This window comes from Synchiropus splendidus, chromosome 5 (assembly GCF_027744825.2).
Source record: "Synchiropus splendidus isolate RoL2022-P1 chromosome 5, RoL_Sspl_1.0, whole genome shotgun sequence".
Classification (NCBI taxonomy): Eukaryota; Metazoa; Chordata; class Actinopteri; order Syngnathiformes; family Callionymidae; genus Synchiropus; species Synchiropus splendidus.
This window is the reverse complement of record NC_071338.1, coordinates 4,749,227-4,768,735: the sequence shown is the minus strand read 5'-3', so window position 1 is coordinate 4,768,735 and position 19,509 is coordinate 4,749,227. Positions and strand designations below refer to the sequence as shown.

General features: G+C 42.2%; 2 protein-coding genes across 6 annotated transcripts; one reads left to right on the top strand and one right to left on the bottom strand.

The window, feature by feature from the left end:
* The first annotated feature begins 10 nt into the window (after positions 1–10).
* On the top strand, positions 11–18,998 carry LOC128759460 (integrin beta-3-like). Of its 4 annotated transcripts, none has more exons than XM_053866419.1 (15): positions 11–142; positions 583–668; positions 1,589–1,793; positions 1,877–2,129; positions 3,664–3,826; positions 3,898–4,053; positions 4,135–4,230; positions 5,482–5,571; positions 7,764–7,898; positions 10,322–10,766; positions 12,668–12,890; positions 12,962–13,062; positions 14,230–14,349; positions 16,333–16,499; positions 17,120–18,998. In XM_053866419.1, the coding sequence occupies exons 1-15, from the start codon at positions 70–72 to the stop codon at positions 17,186–17,188; spliced, it is 2,382 nt and encodes a 793-aa protein (XP_053722394.1). In that variant the 5' UTR covers positions 11–69; the 3' UTR covers positions 17,189–18,998. The 4 variants fall into 4 exon arrangements, with proteins under 4 accessions (XP_053722394.1, XP_053722393.1, XP_053722397.1 ...); XM_053866418.1 differs by having other exon boundaries at positions 3,892–4,053; XM_053866421.1 differs by lacking the exon at positions 583–668 and having other exon boundaries at positions 41–142; positions 3,892–4,053.
* Positions 17,619–19,420, bottom strand: LOC128759461 (uncharacterized). Of its 2 annotated transcripts, none has more exons than XM_053866424.1 (2): positions 19,293–19,420; positions 17,619–18,719 (listed from the first exon to the last, which is right to left on the bottom strand). In XM_053866424.1, the coding sequence occupies exons 1-2, from the start codon at positions 19,294–19,296 to the stop codon at positions 18,088–18,090; spliced, it is 636 nt and encodes a 211-aa protein (XP_053722399.1). In that variant the 5' UTR covers positions 19,297–19,420; the 3' UTR covers positions 17,619–18,087. The 2 variants fall into 2 exon arrangements, with proteins under 2 accessions (XP_053722399.1, XP_053722398.1); XM_053866423.1 differs by having other exon boundaries at positions 19,253–19,412.
* Positions 19,421–19,509: the final 89 nt, after the last annotated feature.

Here is a 19,509-nt window from a genome sequence, read left to right as displayed (position 1 = left end):
GTGGGAGGACCGAGAAGGTTCTGAAAAGTGTCAGACGCCTCTACTTTCAGCTAGTACCGACCTCGCAGGATGGATGCCATCTCAGCGCTGATGGTTCTCTGGACCGCCCTTCTCATATCTACCGGACCAACCAGCGCCGTTAGTGAGTGTTACGCGCAGTGCTGTCGGGAATTTGTTTTTTAAACTGAGTTGTGGAAGATATCGTCCTCTAAATATTTAATAAATGGTGTTAAAAATGCGATTTCGGGTGTAAGATTTAGGTAGGTACGATGACCATCCAGAGACAAACTGTCCGGCTTCAATTCTCCTTTTTCAGTGTATTCCGACTGACAAATATGAATAGCAAATATTGTTTGACAAGTATGCCATAGAATCATTGTTCACAGTCTAAAAAGATATACTATAGAGGCTGACATACCTCTTTGGTATGTCAACTGATGTCTCTATCGGTATTATGATTATGATAAAAAAGTGAATCAATGTGATGTGTGAAACCACCTCCAAGATGGCAGGTTGTCCTCTAGGTTGTGAAAAATGTAGGATGAATAAAAATGCCAACATCAAATGTTTGCCTCATTCTAGGCTCAAATGTCTGCACCTCCAGGGGGGCCAGCACATGTAAGCAGTGTTTAGCGGTGCACCCCAGCTGTGCATGGTGCGTTCAAGAGGTGAGCTGCCTTTTAAAACCACTTACTTCCCCTCACAAAGATTGCACTTGGAATGGCTGGCTATAATGAAGCAACTAAAATCATATCAGTGGTTGAGCAGTGATGCTGTGTGTGATGAAAAGTAGTGGAAGACTTGGGGCAGGACTGAAGCATAGACAATGCATGATAGGTTCATTTAACAATGTTTATGGTTCATACTGCGCTCTAACCCCCAGTTGTTGCTTGCCTGGGCATTATACAAACCATCTGTCTATTAAAAATGAAGATTTGACCCTTTTTTTTTAGGTAACTATGCACATCTACTCTTCCTGCAAAATAACAACACACTGCCACTAGTATGTAAATTGGTGGCAGCCAATTGAGTATTCCCTTAAAGTAAAAAGTCCAAATAATTAGCCATTTTCCCTCCCTGATGTCATGCGACTCCTTGGAGGTGTCAAGAGGGTAGTTGTGTTTAACTTGGGTTAAATTTGTGGTAACTCACTGGTACTGGTCACTGGCAGGATATGGCACCTCATGACAAAGAACTCTCTCAGGATCTGAGACATAGTGTTGCTGCTCAACATAAAGGTGGCTATAAATGAATTGCCAACCCCCTGAAACTGAGCTGAAGCGTGGTAGTCAAGACTATACAGCGGTTTAGTGAGAAAGGCCACCTTGGAAGATGGTCAAGAAAGATCACAGTCACTGAGGAAACCGTCTCCCATGGTCTGATGCGACCAAGACAGATTTAATTCATTCAGATTAGAGTACAAAGACAACTGTTTTCCCACCAAGCATGGTGGTGGGAGTGTTTGCCACCACTGAGTGTTCATTCTCTACTTGTAATAACTGTTTATGATTGGGGAATCTGTTTGGCATTGGTTAGTGTTCAGTTCAGTCCCTTGGTCTGATATGAAAAGACATGTTTCCTCCTGCAGGATTTTGGTAAAGGTCTTGCCACCTCCTCTCGCTGTGACCTGAAGAGAAACCTGGTGGAATCAGGGTGTGCTCCTCAAACTGTGGAGTCTCCAACTAGCAGATTACAGGTTATTGAAGATCGACCTCTTAGCAACAAGGCTGCAGGAGCCACTCAAGACGTTACCCAGATCAAACCTCAGAAACTCTCTATTACCCTCAGACCAGGTGAGCTTCTACTCCTCATCTTTTCTGAACATTGTCGCATTGGAAATAAAGTGTCCACTCAAGTCATTCTTTGTCTGTCCAAGATGATGCCAAACGCTTCACTGTAAAGGTGCGACAGGTGGAGGACTACCCTGTGGATCTCTACTACCTGATGGACCTTTCCTTCTCCATGTACGATGACCTGTTCCGCCTCAGGACACTGGGAAAGGGTCTGGCTGAGGCCATGAACCGTACCACCAGCAACCTGCGCATGGGCTTTGGAGCTTTTGTGGACAAACCACTTACTCCGTACATGTACATCTCCCCTGAAGAAGCTGTAAAGAACCCATGTTACAGGTAAAACATTTTAGATGGAATATTTATGATAAGTTTGTCTTTAGTATCCCTTACATGCCAAGTAAATGAGAACCAGGTTGATTGTCACTTTTTGTGGCTATGGAGTGCATCGTCTTACACTGAAAGCGAGATTGGAGAAATGAAAAGTTTTGTAATTTAAAAGAGATTATCATCTGTGTATGAGAGGGGTCATTCTTGTCTAGAAACTAGATTCCAGACTAGCGGAGAGAGCATACATACATCATCAGTTAACCACGGCTTAGTGTGCGGGAGTGCCTGTCCCAGCAGTCATGGGGCAAGAGGACAGTTTGCCAGTCCATCGCCAGACCCACACAGGCACAGGGAGCTCAAAACTCCACCCAGAAAGGTCCAGAGCTGAATTCGAACCCTGGACCTTCTTGCTCAAATGCAGCTGTGCTCATGATTCTGTCGCTGTGCCAGCCATGTGGACAGAGCACTTCAGGCAAGAGATCCATTTGGACTGTTTCCACTGAAATTAATACTACCCACTGGTGGAATGCAAGCAAGTGGTATGTCGTGGTCAAGCAGAAATCAAGTTCTTGGTGGGACTTCAGATGCTGGGACATTGAGGCAGAAGCAGACAAGTCAAGCAGCCAGAAATAGTACAGTAGAGTTGAGGTGGACAAACACAGGTGGCGCAGGTTTTACTTCCATCTGATCAAGAGAGCACCTTTTCACCACTCAGATGTCTTGGGAATGTTGTCATTGTTTGGTGCTGTTCGTTTCATCATTGGAGCAGGAAATTAGGGTCAGGTGTGCAGTGCTGCGTCCGGATGGAGGATACCAATTAAGTAGGGGAATTGCGTCAATGGCCATGTGCTGGCGCCTCTGCGAAACACCTTCGACGTCCCCCATTAGGGTTCACTGATCACAGACACCCTTTCACCGGCAGCGTTAATGCGGGCCATCAACAAAATTCTGATTCGTATTAATGAAATCTTCAAACATGCGAATGAAAAAAGAAACATTCTAGGGGGGAGAATTGTGAAAAGATTTTTCGTCACAGTGTGCATAATGTTTTCGAGAAAAGTATATCACTAAATGATCATTTATTCACATTATTTCAAATATTTCTTCAATAACATCTAGGAAAGGTGTGCAGATGGGTCCAAGTGTTAAGAGACATGAGATACAGCAGACAGACGGCTCAATGTAACCAGGTTCTATGGGAGACATTGAATTTATCTTCTCTACACTTTGTTAACTATTATATTTAAACGTAAACAAATAATAATGTTCGAGACAAACTCAAAGTTTCATCATAAAACAGTTTCAAAAGAAACTGTAGTGTGTCCAACACATGAAATGGAATGAAAATGTATTAATCGCCAAAATGGCAAAATGTATCATACTTTCTTTATCCATATCGCTTATCCCTACCTGTAATGCATTTTATCCGTTCTCATCTGTTTTAAGATCTTCATTATCGCCCCATTGCTCAAGTATATGCAAACAGTTATAACATCAAACTGATGAGAACGAACAAGTGCAAACTTTGATCTTCGATTGACAGCATCAACACTACCTGCCTCCGCCAGTTTGGCTACAAGCATGTTCTGTCTCTGACTGAGCAAGTCAGTCGATTCACAGAGGAAGTGAAAAAGCAGATGGTGTCCAGGAACCGAGATGCTCCAGAGGGTGGATTCGATGCTATCATCCAAGCAGCTGTGTGCAAGGTGAGAAATGCATGACTGTTGCCCAATCGCAGGGACTGCATTAACTGTACTTAAATGGGTGCTAGGAGCAGATTGGATGGCGTCCTGGTGCATCCCATCTCCTGATCTTCACCTCAGATGCAAAGACCCATGTGGCTCTGGATGGCAGACTGTCCGGCATCGTTCGGCCCCATGATGGCCGCTGTCACCTTGATACAGAAAATATGTACAGCATGTCAACAACATTGGTGACCTGTCTATTTGGATAGTTTTACTTCTGTGAGTTGTGTGTATCCGAAAACACCTGCTGACTTGTGCTCCTGCTGCAGGACTACCCGTCTTTGGCTTTGATTACAGAGAAGATCTCTGAGAACAACATCAACCTCATCTTTGCTGTCACCAACTCAGTGGTTCCTCTTTATCAGGTCAGGAGGTTTCTGTTTCGTCCTACATTACACTGTGATTGAAAAGGAGCGGAGTGAAGAACAGTTCATCACTTCTGCCCCTTATTCCCCTATTCTCAGAACAGTGGTTGCGTGTAACTGTGCGTATATTTGTCTGTGTGAGGTCCTGTGTGAGGCGAGGTGTTACTGTCAGTCTTTTTGTCGATTTCAGTGATCGTTTGTGTGCTTTTTTACCTGAATTCCTTTGTCAAAAAAGCACCCTTTCATGTGTTCAATAGGGGTGCACCGATTGCTGTTTTTTTCTTTTTTTAAAGACTCAACAGGACAATACTTGGATACTTTTGCCGATTGTTTTTTTCGTTTTTCTACTCAACTAAATCACACACAAAAGACACTTTTTTAGATTAATTACACACACATACCAGATAACAATAACAAAACTGTTTTGAAAACATTGCAAATTTTAAAATAATTCAGCAAACATTAAAAGGACAAAAGTGCTTCATAATAAATAGATTTGTTTTATTCTCTTTTCATTGAAAAATGAACAGCTCAAACAATGTAAACCTCACTTGTCAAGTACCGGAATGTTGCCTTATTACCTGACAGACCGCTCCACTTTCCATTGACTTGTCCAAGGTATCTGTGGTCCATGTGCACCATTAGCTCCAGTCTTCAATAACAGAACTCGACTGCTTGTCCAAAACAATAAACTCCATTAGCATTAGTTCTGCCTGCAACTAGCTCCCGTTACCTTGCGTCGGTTAGCCTCTTGGTAGTAGGTGGCATGGTGAAAAGTTTTGCCAAACGTCCGCCATCGTGGTTGGCTGGCTCTAATGTCTGCAGCATCACAACAAGTGGTGTGAGTCTCAATGTCTGCTTTGTTTTGACATTTTTACATCATGATGCAAAATTTTGATAAGTAATAACATCTCATCAAATGGTCATCAAACATCGCAATGACACCATAGATGCCCATATCAGCACAGATGAATTGGCCGATCGATCATTGCACCCCTAGTGATAGATAGTTTTTCTGTGTCCATCAATGTGGCATCTCATCAAGGACCCACAAAAAAATTTTGTTGGGAATGAAGCAAATGCACGTAGAAAGCAAACACCAGGAGAAGATCCTCGTCAAAATCATTGCTGTCTGAGGCCATTTACAGCATTCCATTTTTTGCTTTTTCAAGTGGATAATGTGTTGAGAGGTAATTTTGTCTAGTGATTTTGATTTGCCTGGCTTCACATTATTACCTTTGTCTTTGACAGAACTTCAGTGAGCTGATTCCCGGTACCACTGTTGGAACTCTGTCTAATGACTCTGGCAATGTGATTCAGCTCATACTGAAGGCCTACGCTGTAAGTGACTAACCGACGCCAACACATCCTTGTCACACGCTGTTTTGCAGACATCAGCAGTTTCTGACAACCACGTGTTGGTTGACACATTGCTTCAGTGTCTGACTCATGTACTTTGTTGGGCTAAAACGTTTGCTTGAAGAAGAGGAACTTTTTTGTTTGTTTTATTTAGTTTTTGTTTTTTGTCCTGGCAAGTCAAAATTCAAAGTCAATTCAAAGGTCCTTTCTTTGAGGATAATCAGGTGCCGTACACTAAAAACAACAACCAAAGTAAAGCCAAATTATCTAAGCTCCAAATTACCATGCATACATTGTCAGTCTTACCGCTGTAACCATTCCTGCTGGGAGTGCTGGAGCCTATCCGAGCAGTCATTGGGCGAGAGGCAAGATTACACCCTGTACAGGTCACCAGTCCATCGCAGGACACACACACCAAGTGCCCAATTAATCTACTGAGCATGTCTTTGGACTGTGGGAGGACTATGCTCCTCTGGTAGAGAAAACCCAGACACATACAGTTAGAACATGCAAAGTCCATGCAGAAAAGCCCGAAAATCGAACCCGCTAACCACTAGGCCGCCATGTGTCTCCAAATTATCTCATCTAAACGTCAAATTAAATCTTTCCCACAGTTATAGTCTCAGGGCTTATTTATCCTTGGTTTTGTGCTGGTCGGAGGGTCGATAAATGCACATTTTTTGGTCTGTTATTCTTTGAATTGCTCATTTTCACTGTCCACTTCTCTGCAAGCACTGAACTTAATTGTTGTTGAAGGTCAGCCATTCAACATTACTGAGAGTTTCTGACTGTCAAATGACAGGCAATGGAAAAAATGTAATTATGAACATGGCACAACTGCACACTGAAATAAATAAGCAAATTGAAATGATTAAACTAAACTTTGAACTAGTCCACAATAACAAACTTTCACTCCTGGACTTTAATTATTCTGTTTTTTTCTACCACTTGATAATAGGCCTGCATGATATTCACCCCTGTGTCTTATTTCATTTTCAATTAATTTCCATTCACATTTAATTTCCAAACCGCAAATTTTCTTATGCTCCCAAGCGGCGCAGCAAGCCACGAGTTTTCATGATGCTCGTGGCTTCAGCTTCAGCCAATGATGAAGCGCCTTGGAGTCACATGTACCATGAAAGCGGTAGTGATTGGATAGCTCAGCGACAGGATAGAAACTGAACGAATATGGATGGCAAACGGGGAACTAGTTACAAGCATCAGCCCACCATCAGCGCTGAAAAAAAGGCTCTCGTTCGGTTGTGTGGCTGCATTTTGGATTCAAACCGTATGACGGTAGTCAGCCTCAAGTGATTTGCAAGATGTGTTTTTCACTCGTCACAGCACCGCTAGGTAACACCACAAATTAGGGATGGACTGATCGATTGGTCACCGATTGTTTGATTGACCGTTCTTAGTGTGGTCTATGAATGCCAATCACAACAACTGACCGAACTGACTGAAGCCCTGATGGTTGTGATGCGTCTGCTCCTCCCGACTAGCTGCTTACTGGGCAGAAGCATGTCTGCTGCAGAGGTTCTTTCAATCTGTTATTTTAAGTTTGCATCCTGCAGCACATGCACGGGAAAATTCTGTGCAGGAAAGTGCATTAAAATTATATACGGCAGTGCTCGAAAAGTATTACTCTTGATAGATGAGTAAAACTTTAAGCATCTGTCTGTCTCCACACTTTGAGCACTGATATACTTATTTTCCAGTTTACGAAATGTTTATTTTTTATGAAAAGAAAACTAACCATTAGGGCAGTCAGTGCCAATATAATGGGAAATCTGATTTTTCCTTTAAAGAAAAATCAATGTTCACCAAAACTGACACTCTCTATTCACGACACATTAAGTCTCAAAAGACATAGATCTGAAACTAGGGATTGAACACTGTACAGTGACTTCCGAAATGAAATATAATGAACAACGGCAGCATCAGCAGCCACAAAATTAGTAACATTCCAGATACATGACAAAAAATCTACCAGTTCCTCTATCTTGGTATCATGTGCCTTGTTGTTGAGATATAGTGACACCAAGATGGCTGAAATGAGTGCAATTTGAATGTGAAACAGACTCTAAAGAATTGCAGAGGATCCTAAAGCATCCTGACTTGAGCCCTGCCAATGTGTACATCACCTCACCCAACCTGCTTTTCTTTGATCCCAGAAAATTCGCTCTAAGGTGGAGCTAGAGCTTCAAGGAGTCCCAGAGGAGCTCTCTCTGTCCTTCAATGCCACCTGTTTGAATGGAGAAGTCATCCCAGGCCTCAGGTCCTGCTCAGGATTAAAGATCGGAGACACTGTAAGTCCAACATGACACGACGACAAAGTCGCCTGCAATTGTCAACCATTTTGGATGAAGTCCTGTTTCTGTAAATCAAAGCAGAACAATTGTGGTGGGACTGAGCAGACGCGCTCACTGACTGCCCAGCATGTCACAAAAAAATGACACCGCTTCCCCTCTGTTGACCTCTGCATGGGTATAGCAACTCTTACCTGTAGCACAAATTTAGTGGGGTTATTATGGCGAGCAAAGACAACAGAGAAGTTTGTAGTTCCGCCAAAGGTTTCTGCTCTATTGGGGTAGGTGAATAAACGTCCTGCCTCCTTTTTTATTTTTAAATTGTGGCCAGTGATGCGATCAAACACCGTGCAGCGCAGCCTGAGTGATGACCTTTTGCTTATAATTGACAACGCAATGTAATGTATTTTTCAAACACAAAAAATGCATCACTGAGGAGGAATAAGCTCTGCAAGACCGCTGACGAAATTCTGGAAACCCACTACTCCATTCTCGAAGTGGCATGAAAATCTGGCTCCACAGTCCATCACTATCAGAGCTGACAGCCCAGTGGAAAGTGGATCCAAAGTCTGCATACGGTGTTGAAGATTTCAGTTCTTTTAAAGTCTGAGTTTTCTTTGACAAACGTCTATCTAAATGTGTTCTCTATGCAATGTTTAACATAGTAAAATGTCACTACTTTTTTTCCCTTATGACAGAGGTGGACTAGGATGTTGTGAATATGGTACTTTTGGGAAACTCAATTAACAACTCTGTTGTTTTATTTTACACAAAGTAATGACACTTATTTGAAAGAAATGGAGGAAAATCAACTAAACTTGCCTCTTCCCCTTTATCTTCATTCTGATCTTGCTCAAAAAAAGTTCCAAGGTCATTTCAAGAATTAGTTGTTAATTTTAATATACCCTGAAATCATTACTACATGTATCTATTGCTCAGAAAGTTCATCAAAACACAGGAAAACCATCAAATTCATTTAATACTCTGAGAAATCTCACTTGGCAAAAGCTCCCAACGAAGACATGAGGTCCCCACGAGGATAGTTGTTTGTCAAGATTTGGTCCCCACAAGGCAGTATAAACAAGCCCACACACACTGAAATAAACATTCATTCAAACATGTTTCGTTTATGACATGGAAATAACATGACTGAATTGAGGCACTTTAAGTAGTCTTAACAAATTCGATGTACAGGGACGAGTGATCACTGTCTTCAGTTGGTGTTTGGGTTGTCCAGATAAGATAGCCCCTCGAGGACTTACAGAAATCCAATTAGCAGTAACTAACTAGCGTTAGTGGTGTCAGCATCATATATATAAGGGTTGCACTGATTTTCTGAAATGTCAGTAACTGAGTTTCCATCCGTTCTTGTCATTAGTAACATTTAGAGCATTTGACTGACACCGCTTTATGTGGATGACATCTTTGAGAATTGAGCTCTATCATCTATCTTTAAGAAGGAATTTGACAACCAATGAGTTGGTACTGTTGCAGTGTTAGGCCACTAACCTTACAATGGCTGTACATACCGTGGCTGAGTAATGGAGGATGATCTCCTTATTTGTGCCACTGATATAAGGAAGGAGAGGGAAATTAACATATTTTACTCAGACCTGGTATTTTGGGAAATCAACCAAAATTACAGAATATTTTACAAATATGATTGTTGTTGTTTTTTTATTATAATAATGATGGCAGAAAAATAAATGTTTTTTTCCCACATTTTTTCCTTTATTTTTTTCAGTATTTTATAATGAGGGTTATAGCTGTTAAAATTACTTCTTCTCTCTCTTCTTGAGATTTGTCTGTATCACTCTGTTTTCCAATTCCTCCTTACTTATTTATAGCTCGTCAATGGAATGTTTCAATTTTGTTCTCTAAAAATGAAAAGGGGGAAGTTCTGCCTGTGTTTCCATTGTGTTACTGCCAACTTCTAGTCAGTTGTTTTTTTTTTAGCCTTACACTCCATCATAGCTTCTTTGGCACACCTTGTCTTTCCCCTGCCCTGGGAGTCTTGTTTGGGCTTCTACTCATTTACTGCATTTCCATATATGGAGTCATTTATCTCCAGATGTTGTAGCTGCAGAAATTTTGGACATTACCCGGACTGAACAATTTTTGCCTCTGCTGGGGCAGTGCTACAGTGAGACAGTTCTAATCCATTAGCATTCCAACACAATGAAACATAAGGAGTAGGCTACCTGTGCGCAGTTTTTGTGACATGAAATGTCACACATGCACAGACAAGTCATTCTTTATGTTGCCTTTTTTTTTTTGCTCTGAAATACTGCTATTGTGGTATTGCTTCCTGACTGTTGAAACAGGTGGAGATGGGTTAAAGGACATCCTGGATTGAAATGTGAAAATGTCCACAGTAAAGTTCATTGTGTTGCTTGTTTGTCTGTGTGTGTGTGTTTGTGTAGGTTTCCTTCAGCGTGGAGGCTCGAGCGCGAGGTTGTCCCAAACAGAAGAAGAAGACTTTCGTCATCAAACCTGTGGGCTTCAAAGACTCCCTCTCTGTCACAGTCATTTTCGAGTGTGACTGCAAGTGTCAAGCCAAAGCAGAGCTGAACAGCCCAAAGTGTAATCATGGCAATGGTACCTTTGAGTGTGGAATCTGCCAGTGCCATTCTGGTCGATTAGGCCCACACTGTGAGTGTGCTGAAGGGGACTACAATCCTGCTGAGCAGGACCGTTGCAGAGGCTCCACAGGCTCTGGAAGACTGCAGGGTGCGGTGTGCAGTGGCCGTGGAGACTGTGTTTGTGGGCAGTGCGTCTGCCATAGCAGTGACTTTGGGAAGGTTTGGGGGAAGCTGTGTGAGTGCGATGACTTCAACTGTCTCCGTTACAAGGGAGAACTCTGTTCAGGTGAGAGACTTCGGCATGTATTGCACTGCTTTGTCATGTTTGTTTGATGTCTGGTCATAACTTGGTAAACACTAACATTAGCACACAGGCAAAGAAGAGGTTTTATTGTGCAGCGAAATTCAGCTAAGAACTCAAAATATTAAACCCGTGGTACAATAAGCTCTACAGCAGAGCTAGGAAATGAAATACCCCATTAACTCATTAGTGTCATTAAATGAGCCGTATTCCAAAAAGCTATTTTCTCACGAACATTAATAAAATCTCATGAACAGTTGATAACAAAATAAATCAGTGTCACCCTGTCAATATCACAAATTATTACATGACTGTACATGATGCAGTTGAATAGTCAGTTCTCTGGCACATGGAAAGTGAATAAGTCTTCAGTGACTCCATTCCTGCAGGGGGCGCTACTGTGGTGCCAGTTATTTGTTTGGCATGGTCTCCTGTGATAGTGCGCATTTGTGTGCATTTGGTGGCTGTAATTGGTGTCATTCTGTCTACACTGCCAGTGTTGTTGGGAATGATTTGATCTTTGTGTTAAAAGTACACACCATGTAGTACTCACAGGATGTTGTTGTTGTCAGGGTATTTTATAATGTGCAGCCACGTGTTTTACTCAACTTTGCCTCTGTTAATCAGCAGACACAGTGTGTTAGTATGATCGTTTGCGAACTCTGGATAATGGCTCACGCCAGACACTGTACTGCTCACTTTGGGCTGTTCTGCTTTGCATGAAGGTGGAATGTGTGATTGAAAACACGTCACTCTGCCACAACCTCTGCTTTCCCAGAGATCTAATGTTGGTCTGCTCTCCCCAAAGACCAGAGATTAAAAGACAAATGCCTTTCTTCTTACTCACATGTGAGTTGAAGTGTAATACTGCTAAAAATACGTTTCGTGTTTGGTCATGAAGGAGCCAAGTGGCTGAACATGTTCTGCTCTAGTGCGATACAGAGAGTGTTGTGGTGGAGGGGGGAGTTTTCTTGGTCAGATGATGGTTGGTGTCTCTGCATCACTGCTGCTTCAGCCACACCCTTGATGTACTCTCTTGTATGACTTATGTTGTGGGGTGAAGAGACAGTGGTTTGTGAGTGACGCTGCAGGGACTGAGCTAGAAAGAGACCATGTTAAACACATGCAATGTGGTTTGTGTGGCTGTGACTCCTTTTCTGCATGTGGCAGTAGGTGTGTTGATATAGATGAGGCCTGAGATGTGAGTTTATTCTTTCAGTCTAATTACATATGAACTGGGAAGGGAAAAAAAAGACACTCATGGCTACAACTGACATAGTATTGGGGTGACAAAGGAAGGTTTCTGAGGAATATAACATATGTTTTTGATATATACACACTCCCATGATTGGCGTGTGTGTGTGTGCAAAACAGCATGGATGTGTGTCGGGTGCTGTGTGACTTTTTTATATAACTGCCTTGTTTTCAGCCAGACTCTTCCTAGCAGCCACTTGATGTACTCACCTTTACCATGTTTCTGCCTCTTTTATTATGTAAAGCAGTTTGACTTGCATCTTTGTACAGAAGTGTATGAATTTGTATGTTCACAGGGAATTTTGCTGGATTCACATAAGGAGTGAATAAGGAGGAGGTTCTGTGCACCATTGGAGTGCGTTTTGTATTTACGTGTCTTGGACAGTTTTGTCCCCCTGGTTCAGATTATGCATGAGACTACACTTGTTCTCAGCTTTGAATCATAATTGTACAGAAATATATTTTTCAAAAGTCCAAAGTTTGACTACTGGCTCGGTACTGGTTTGGTTTTACTCCAGTTTCAAGTCCTGTTCCATTGAGTTACATTGTACTGTTTCACTGTTATGGTCTGTATGAGACAAATGGCTGTGTTGTTTGTAATATCAAATGACCCTTCTCTCCTTCCTCCCAAGGCCACGGCGTGTGTAACTGTGGCTTCTGTCAGTGTGCTCCCGACTGGCAGGGGGAAAACTGTAACTGCTCCAGAAGAACCGATAGCTGCATGTCCAGCATGGGTCTGCTCTGCAGCGGGAGGGGCCAATGTGTGTGCGGGGCTTGTGAGTGCACCCAGCCTGGGGCATACGGGGTCACATGTGACAAGTGCCCCACCTGCCCAGATGCCTGCACCATGAAAAAGTGGGCTGGATAGACTTTCACATGCACACCTGTGGCATGATCGATCACTGAAGGTTGCTTGTTCTTGACAGGGACTGTGTAGAATGCAAGCACTTCAAGAGAGGAAAGTTGTTTGAGGACCACTCCTGCGCTCAAATCTGCAAGGACCACATTGAGCTGGTGGATGAAATAGGTAAGATCTGTATCCAGTTTCTCTTTCAACAAGCGCCTTATATATTTGCCCTGTGGCCCATGACTCCTTTAACAGTGCATCAGCTAAGTCAGAAAAACAGTGTCCAAAGTGTTTCACAAGGGTCCTCGAGTGTGGCTTACCGTGGTAGTGCATTATTAAATAGGACACAAGGATGCCATAAGTCAAGTCAGGAAAGTGTGTTTTATTGAGACAAACACGACAACCAACACAGATCCCTCCACAAATATTTGTCCAGGTTTTCTGCAGTATGTGTCTCAGAAAATCTGCAATGGTTTCAGACCAATTGAAAGAATCCTAATCCAGTTCACCAGGAGATGGGCTGAACCTCACCCTCTTCCACGGAGTTTCGGGAGCAGACGGTATGGTCGGTTGCCAGAGTCGAAATTGAAGAAATAATGTTTATGGGAGCACTGCGACCAGAAGAAGCCTGAACTGCTTCATAAGTGCAGGAAGTGGAACTGTGTGTGCCGATGACCAGGTCAAGCAGGTGCAGGAGGGACTGTGATTCAGGGAGGCTGAGAAAAGTGTAAATTACCAGTGTACAGCAGGTGCGACTGGAGCAGAGGGAATTTTAACAGACAACGTGTCATGGTTTCGCAAGGAGGGACTGAGGTGCAGGAGACAAGAGCAGATTAAAGAATTTAATCAATAAATGAAACAATAAATCAGACAGACAAATAAGGAGAACAAAAAGCGCTGGAACCAAACTTGGACCGGGAACTACACGCAGGGACCTGGGAAGAATCTGAAACACGAGTGGTGAATTAGTATTCAAGCCTGAATGACTAGGAGAACACAAAACGCACTCGGAGTGAAGCTCACAAGGCTCAATGAACAGAAAGCGCTCGTGGTGGAAAACACACACACACACAAGGAAATAACTAAGTTGAAGAGAAATGAAAAGTGAGACTGGAAAACTGCTCACATGCGGGCGGAATAGCTAAGGGGAGAAAAACTGAGCAAGGAAGAACGAGGAACAAAGGAAGCGGCTGAATAGGAATTCAAGTGCGCACAGGATTTAGAAAAGTCAGGGAATGGAACATAAAAAATGTGGAATTACATTTCAAAATATTGTCTTTTTGGCTTTCTAAGTCAAAAGGTTAGCAACCCCTGCTCTAAATTGTTACTCTTTGCTCCAACATGCAGTTCTCCACGACACAAACGCTGTAAACTGCAGCTACAAGGACGAGAATGATTGTGTGGAGCGATTCCAGTATTATGAGGATGCCAATGGGAAGTCCATCTTGTTGGTGGTAAAGGAGCCAGGTAAGAGAAAGGAATGTTGCCTGACTTGAACATACATATATGCGGTCACCTGTTTGAGACTGCCTGAGGAAATTCCTTTTTTTAGAATGTGCTAGCCATGTTCTTTGACGGGAGACATACTCCACACTACTGTATAAACACACCAACACCCCCATCTGTTTCCATTTTCACTGCTCAGCGCTTAGATTTGAGGTCACAATCAACAACACAAAGTAGAAGACAGCATTACTATGAACAGTAGTGTCCCAAAAATAAGGCCAGAAGAAGTCCACAACTTATGCTGGAGAATTTAGACAGGGTACTACTAAATCTATTTTGATTAATACTAGAGATGGTGGAAGTGTGGGGATCAATTAAGTTTTATTTAATCTAATCCTACTACAGTGCTCCCTTGCTATATTCCGCAAATTCAGTACACTGCAGGCTTTTACAGGGCTGTCAACTCTTCTGCAAATGAGGGTGGGCGCAAGTATGTGTGGTAGGCAGGTAGGCACTCCCAGATGTGGTCAAAAACAGTAAAGGTACTTTCAGTGAAATTTCAAAATAAAGCACAAAAACACAGATCAAATACAGAATAACACTAACATTTGAAACATAAACAATACGCCAAACTCTACCACCACCTTCTGACAAGTTTTTTCCACCATCTCTGTTTGAAACACTTAGGGAGTTTAGTTTGAAAGCCTTGGCTGTAAGATTTTCATGCCTTCTGGCAGGTGAGGAACACATGCTGATTGTCTGCAAGTTTATTTGGACTGTAAGTGAGCAGACCTTGCAGACACTGTGTTACCAAAGAACACCTGGAGAAGCTTCCTCGCTCATTCTGAGGCATCACTGCTCTGCTTCGTGCCATTTGTCTGCCTGTAAAATGGCTAGGCAGAAAGTACAGGGCGGTAAAGCAGCCTTTTAATGAGGAGCTGAGCCCGCAAAGAAAGTCTGTCCAGGGGTTCTCCTTTAATGAATATGTGCATTTAATTAAGGCATGACTGTTTAGAAGAGGAGAAGGGCAACATTTGCCTTGAGCAGAGGTCACCCTGCTGAGTGAGATGCTTGTTAAACAGCTCTACTGCTCATCATGGAAGTTGCTGACTCCCCATATCCTCCAGAGAGGAGCAGCCATGAAGATACAGACTAAGCAATGAATGAGAATTTTTAGCAAACATGAAGATGGATCTCAGAGACTGGATGAGAATTTGCACACTAACAGCATATACTTATACGATATTGGAAAAAGTCAAAAAGATACTGACCATTGAGAGCTGAGCAGAAGATGTGTCTGGCTTTTATGTGGTTTAAGTCTAGGGTTTGTCTGTGGAAAAAACATGACACTTTCAGTAGATCTCACACCTGAAAATGGTTGCTACACAACTGAAGAAAATAAGTCACCTGATGAGTTTCATCCACTTTCCCCTCGTCAGCCTGTAAACACTACAGGAAGCAGCCAGAATGTTGCACTTTTACCTTCAGTTTTGACCAAGGAGAAAAAAAAGACTCAGCTGTGACGTCAAATCTAAAACATTTAATTTGTCGTCCAAATAATTACCTATTTTCACAAGCAAATAAATCATTCATTACCATACAAACATAGCCGAAACTGACATCATTAGTTGTCATTTAAATTGAGTTACAGCATATGTGTGATCCAGGAATGAAGCAAAGGGGATCAGAAAATAACTTTGATCTCCCCATAGACTCCCAGTCAGTTTTTTTCTGAACTTAGGTTCCATTGAACGACCGGGAGGGGCGGAGACCTAGGCTCCCCATGGGGGCAGTTGAGTTGTTCACTGTTGTTGTGAAGGAATTAGCCTAGGTGTTTTCTTGTGAGTGAATAACAAGATGGGTTACTGCTAAAGTGCCACGCTCAACTAATAAAGGTCTTTTGAATGAAGTTGCATAATATGGTTTTCATTCAAGTTAAATCAATTACACAACGGTGACTGTGTTAATGATCGGTCTGATCTCTCCATCTCATCTCTGGTGTAGACTGCCCCAAAGGACCGGACATCCTTGTCCTGCTGCTGTCAGTAGCGGGCGCCATCTTGATTCTGGGCTTGGCAGCTCTCCTCATCTGGAAGCTGCTGGTGACAATCCATGACAGACGTGAGTTTGCCAAGTTCGAAGAAGAGCGAGCACGAGCTAAATGGGACATGGTGAGTGAACATGCATGGAACCCTGTTGTCAGGACAGGAGGAGATGACTAAATATTCCGAAAAAGAAACACCACCAAAACAAATATTTTTGGATCGCTAAGTAGCCTGTGTAGATAACAGTCACTCATCTTAAAATAAAACAATTTTCCTTGCCAGGGTTCTTAGGGCAACCACAAACTTTCAGATGTTCAATCGTTGTTTTCACCGTCGTTGTACTCATAGTAAGCTTTTATTTCATGTCTTAAAAGTGCTCAGCGTTCATCATCCACTGAGTTGATCGCGGTTGTTATTGGATATTTAAGGTCATCGAGGTTGGTGGAAAGCAGGGCAACATAATGAGATACCTAAAGTATCCCACAAGAAAAGAAGATGCCCTTCAGTGAAATCTGGGGATCTTGTAGGCCGAGCACAATGGGCAATTGAGTGCAGACAGAGGAGTGACTACTGTGCCCCGGTGGTAGCCGTTCATAACATAGAGAACTCTGGTCTGAACTGGTCTGTGACACACGCATGACAATGCATGAGAGCGATCTGCGAGCTGACTTTTGCGCTGATGAAAGCAAAATATTCATGTCTGTTGTCTTCGCTTTAGTAATGTTACATTCTCTTGTGACCAACAGGGACACAATCCACTGTACAAAGGAGCAACATCCACCTTCACAAACATCACGTACCGAGGGAAAGACTGATGCTTCTGATCCTAAAAAAGGCTTTCTGTCACAACAATTTTTTTTTTATTTCCACACAGATCATGCAGATGCACTATGTGCCTTGATTGTATGACCGCAACCATGCATATGGAATCCTTCCTACTGGCAAAACGCCTATTGAATAAAGTTAAGCTTCCCCTTAATTTCAAGAAAACGTAATTTGTAATTAAATATGTTGCTCCATTGATATGTGTTTGGTCGTCATATTAGCATTGTCAACTGTACTTCCTGTGATGATCTTTCTTTATTCTTTTTGTAATTGTGATTTTTCTTCAAATGATCTTTTTTTTCAATTCAAAATGCAAATCTTCAAATGAATTGAATTGAAATTCCATGTTCAGAAGCTTGCACAAGCCTCATATCAATACAAATTTGCCAAGAAGCAACCACTTCCTTCCCGTCATGCCACCAAGCAATCCTCACTTCGTGTCCTTCATGTCATCACCTCCAGACAATGACAGTCACGTTACAGCGACAAATAATGATAAACTGGAGATCATGTTGATGAAATCAAGTCCATTTCTAGCTACAATAATGCCCGCACTTTTGTCTTCAACTTTGTGTTGTTAGCATAAAAGCTGTGTATTCACTCATTACAAAAGGGTTTGGTTTTCAGTGGGGTTTATCATTTCTTGGCAAATGCATTCATTTTTAGTGGGATTTTGATTTCATTTTAAACTTCATGATTGATATCATCAACATGTCTCAGCTGGTCAGATGGTGGATTATATTCTTGATCACAACACAAGCAGGGGCATAACAACTCTTTCTGCAAGTGCCCAACTAAAAATCATCTTTTTATTGAAATGATCCTGCAAGAGGTAAAGCATTTTTACAAGGTGGCCAGATGGCACATGAGAGAAGTTGTTCCTTCTAACTCAAATGTGTTCAGTCAGTAGTGTGTGAGAGGAGGGGTAGCTACTGCAGGGATGCTTGCTGCTCCTCTGTCCAGCCTCTGATCCGTCCTCTTCCCTTCTCCTTTTTCTGTTTCCTCCTGGCTGCAGGACTTTGTCTGCTTCATTCACCACATTTTGTTCATTGTGTTGCTCTGTGATGAAGACATCTTCATTGTCAGCGCTGCTGTGTGGAGTGTCAAACCATTCTTGACAGCACCAGATTAGCTCCGATTCGATTCTTAACGTCATTGTGGGTCTTTCCTCTGACACTGGATCCTCTTCGAACTCATCTGGACTATGGTCTACCACCGCACCAGACATCACATCAACTACATCCACCAGATCTGCATTTTCATTTTGGTTATTATCATCAAACTGGAGGACATTATTGTTGATGTCTCTGTTATTCACTTCACTGTCGTCATTGACATTGCGGCTGTAATTGTGATCATCATTGTCATGGTACATTAAGTGGTGGACATAGTTGCCATTGTTTGGTGTGTCATGAAAATTGTCCTTGACATGCAGGTTGCCATATTCCGTCGAGGCACTAAGAAACAAGTCTGGTTCATGGACTGATGAATAATTCACTGGTGGGTATTGGGTGGTAGGGTCTGAAAACATATTGGGATGTATTACTTCTTCATAACATAACTTGTCTGTAGATATGCTGAGTTACCTATTTATTGTAACTTCAGTTCTATGAATGTGGAGGTAACCAATAGCAAAGCGCGTTAGATGGCAGAGCACGTATGACATAGAACCACACATGCACTGATAACGTCCCATTATGACTTTCACATTAAAATTCTTCGGAGTTCAGCCATCACTGTCATTTCTATTTTTGTTTGTTTCTTGAGAGTTTATCGTTGTTTATCAGCTGAACCTAATGAATGGAGTTGTGCATAATAAATTGCCTCTTGTTCATCAATATTGTCGTGCTTCATGTTGGAGACCACAAACCATCCATTCAGTGGTTGAAAAAAACTGATTAACTATGGCTTTTTTGTGGCATCTCACGCACATCAGTGTGGTAATCGTGAAGAAAGGCAGTGACTGCACATAAACATGTTAACCTCATCGATGTCAGATTTGTTAGTATGCCGTTAAAAGTTACAATGGCAACACAAGGTGTGTTGTCTCATACTTGCGATACCAGCCACTGTGCACTCCATCTCCTTTCTCACCCATGCCTCCATATGACTACTGATGAGTGGCGATTGAAGGAAAGGCGACCCTCATGGCATTTGTTTTTGAATGAATTATATTGTAGACGTTGTCACCACTTTCTAATGTCTATCCATCTTAATGAGTTTATTCTTCCTCTTCATTCATGTAACCCTGATGCACTTTATGTAGTTCTCAGTCTTTGATCAACCCAAATCATAGGGATCGCAGTATTAG

Coding starts and splice junctions, on each gene's coding strand:
- LOC128759460 (XM_053866418.1), top strand. CDS start 70: ATGGATGCCATCTCAGCGCTGATGGTTCTCTGGACCGCCCTTCTCATA. Junction 5,572..7,763: donor TCATACTGAAGGCCTACGCT/GTAAGTGACTAA, acceptor CTTTGATCCCAG/AAAATTCGCTCTAAGGTGGA. Junction 10,767..12,667: donor CAAGGGAGAACTCTGTTCAG/GTGAGAGACTTC, acceptor CTTCCTCCCAAG/GCCACGGCGTGTGTAACTGT.
- LOC128759461 (XM_053866423.1), bottom strand. CDS start 19,304: ATGGAGGCATGGGTGAGAAAGGAGATGGAGTGCACAGTGGCTGGTATC. Junction 18,720..19,252: donor CACAGTGGCTGGTATCGCAA/GTATGAGACAAC, acceptor ATATGTTTTCAG/ACCCTACCACCCAATACCCA.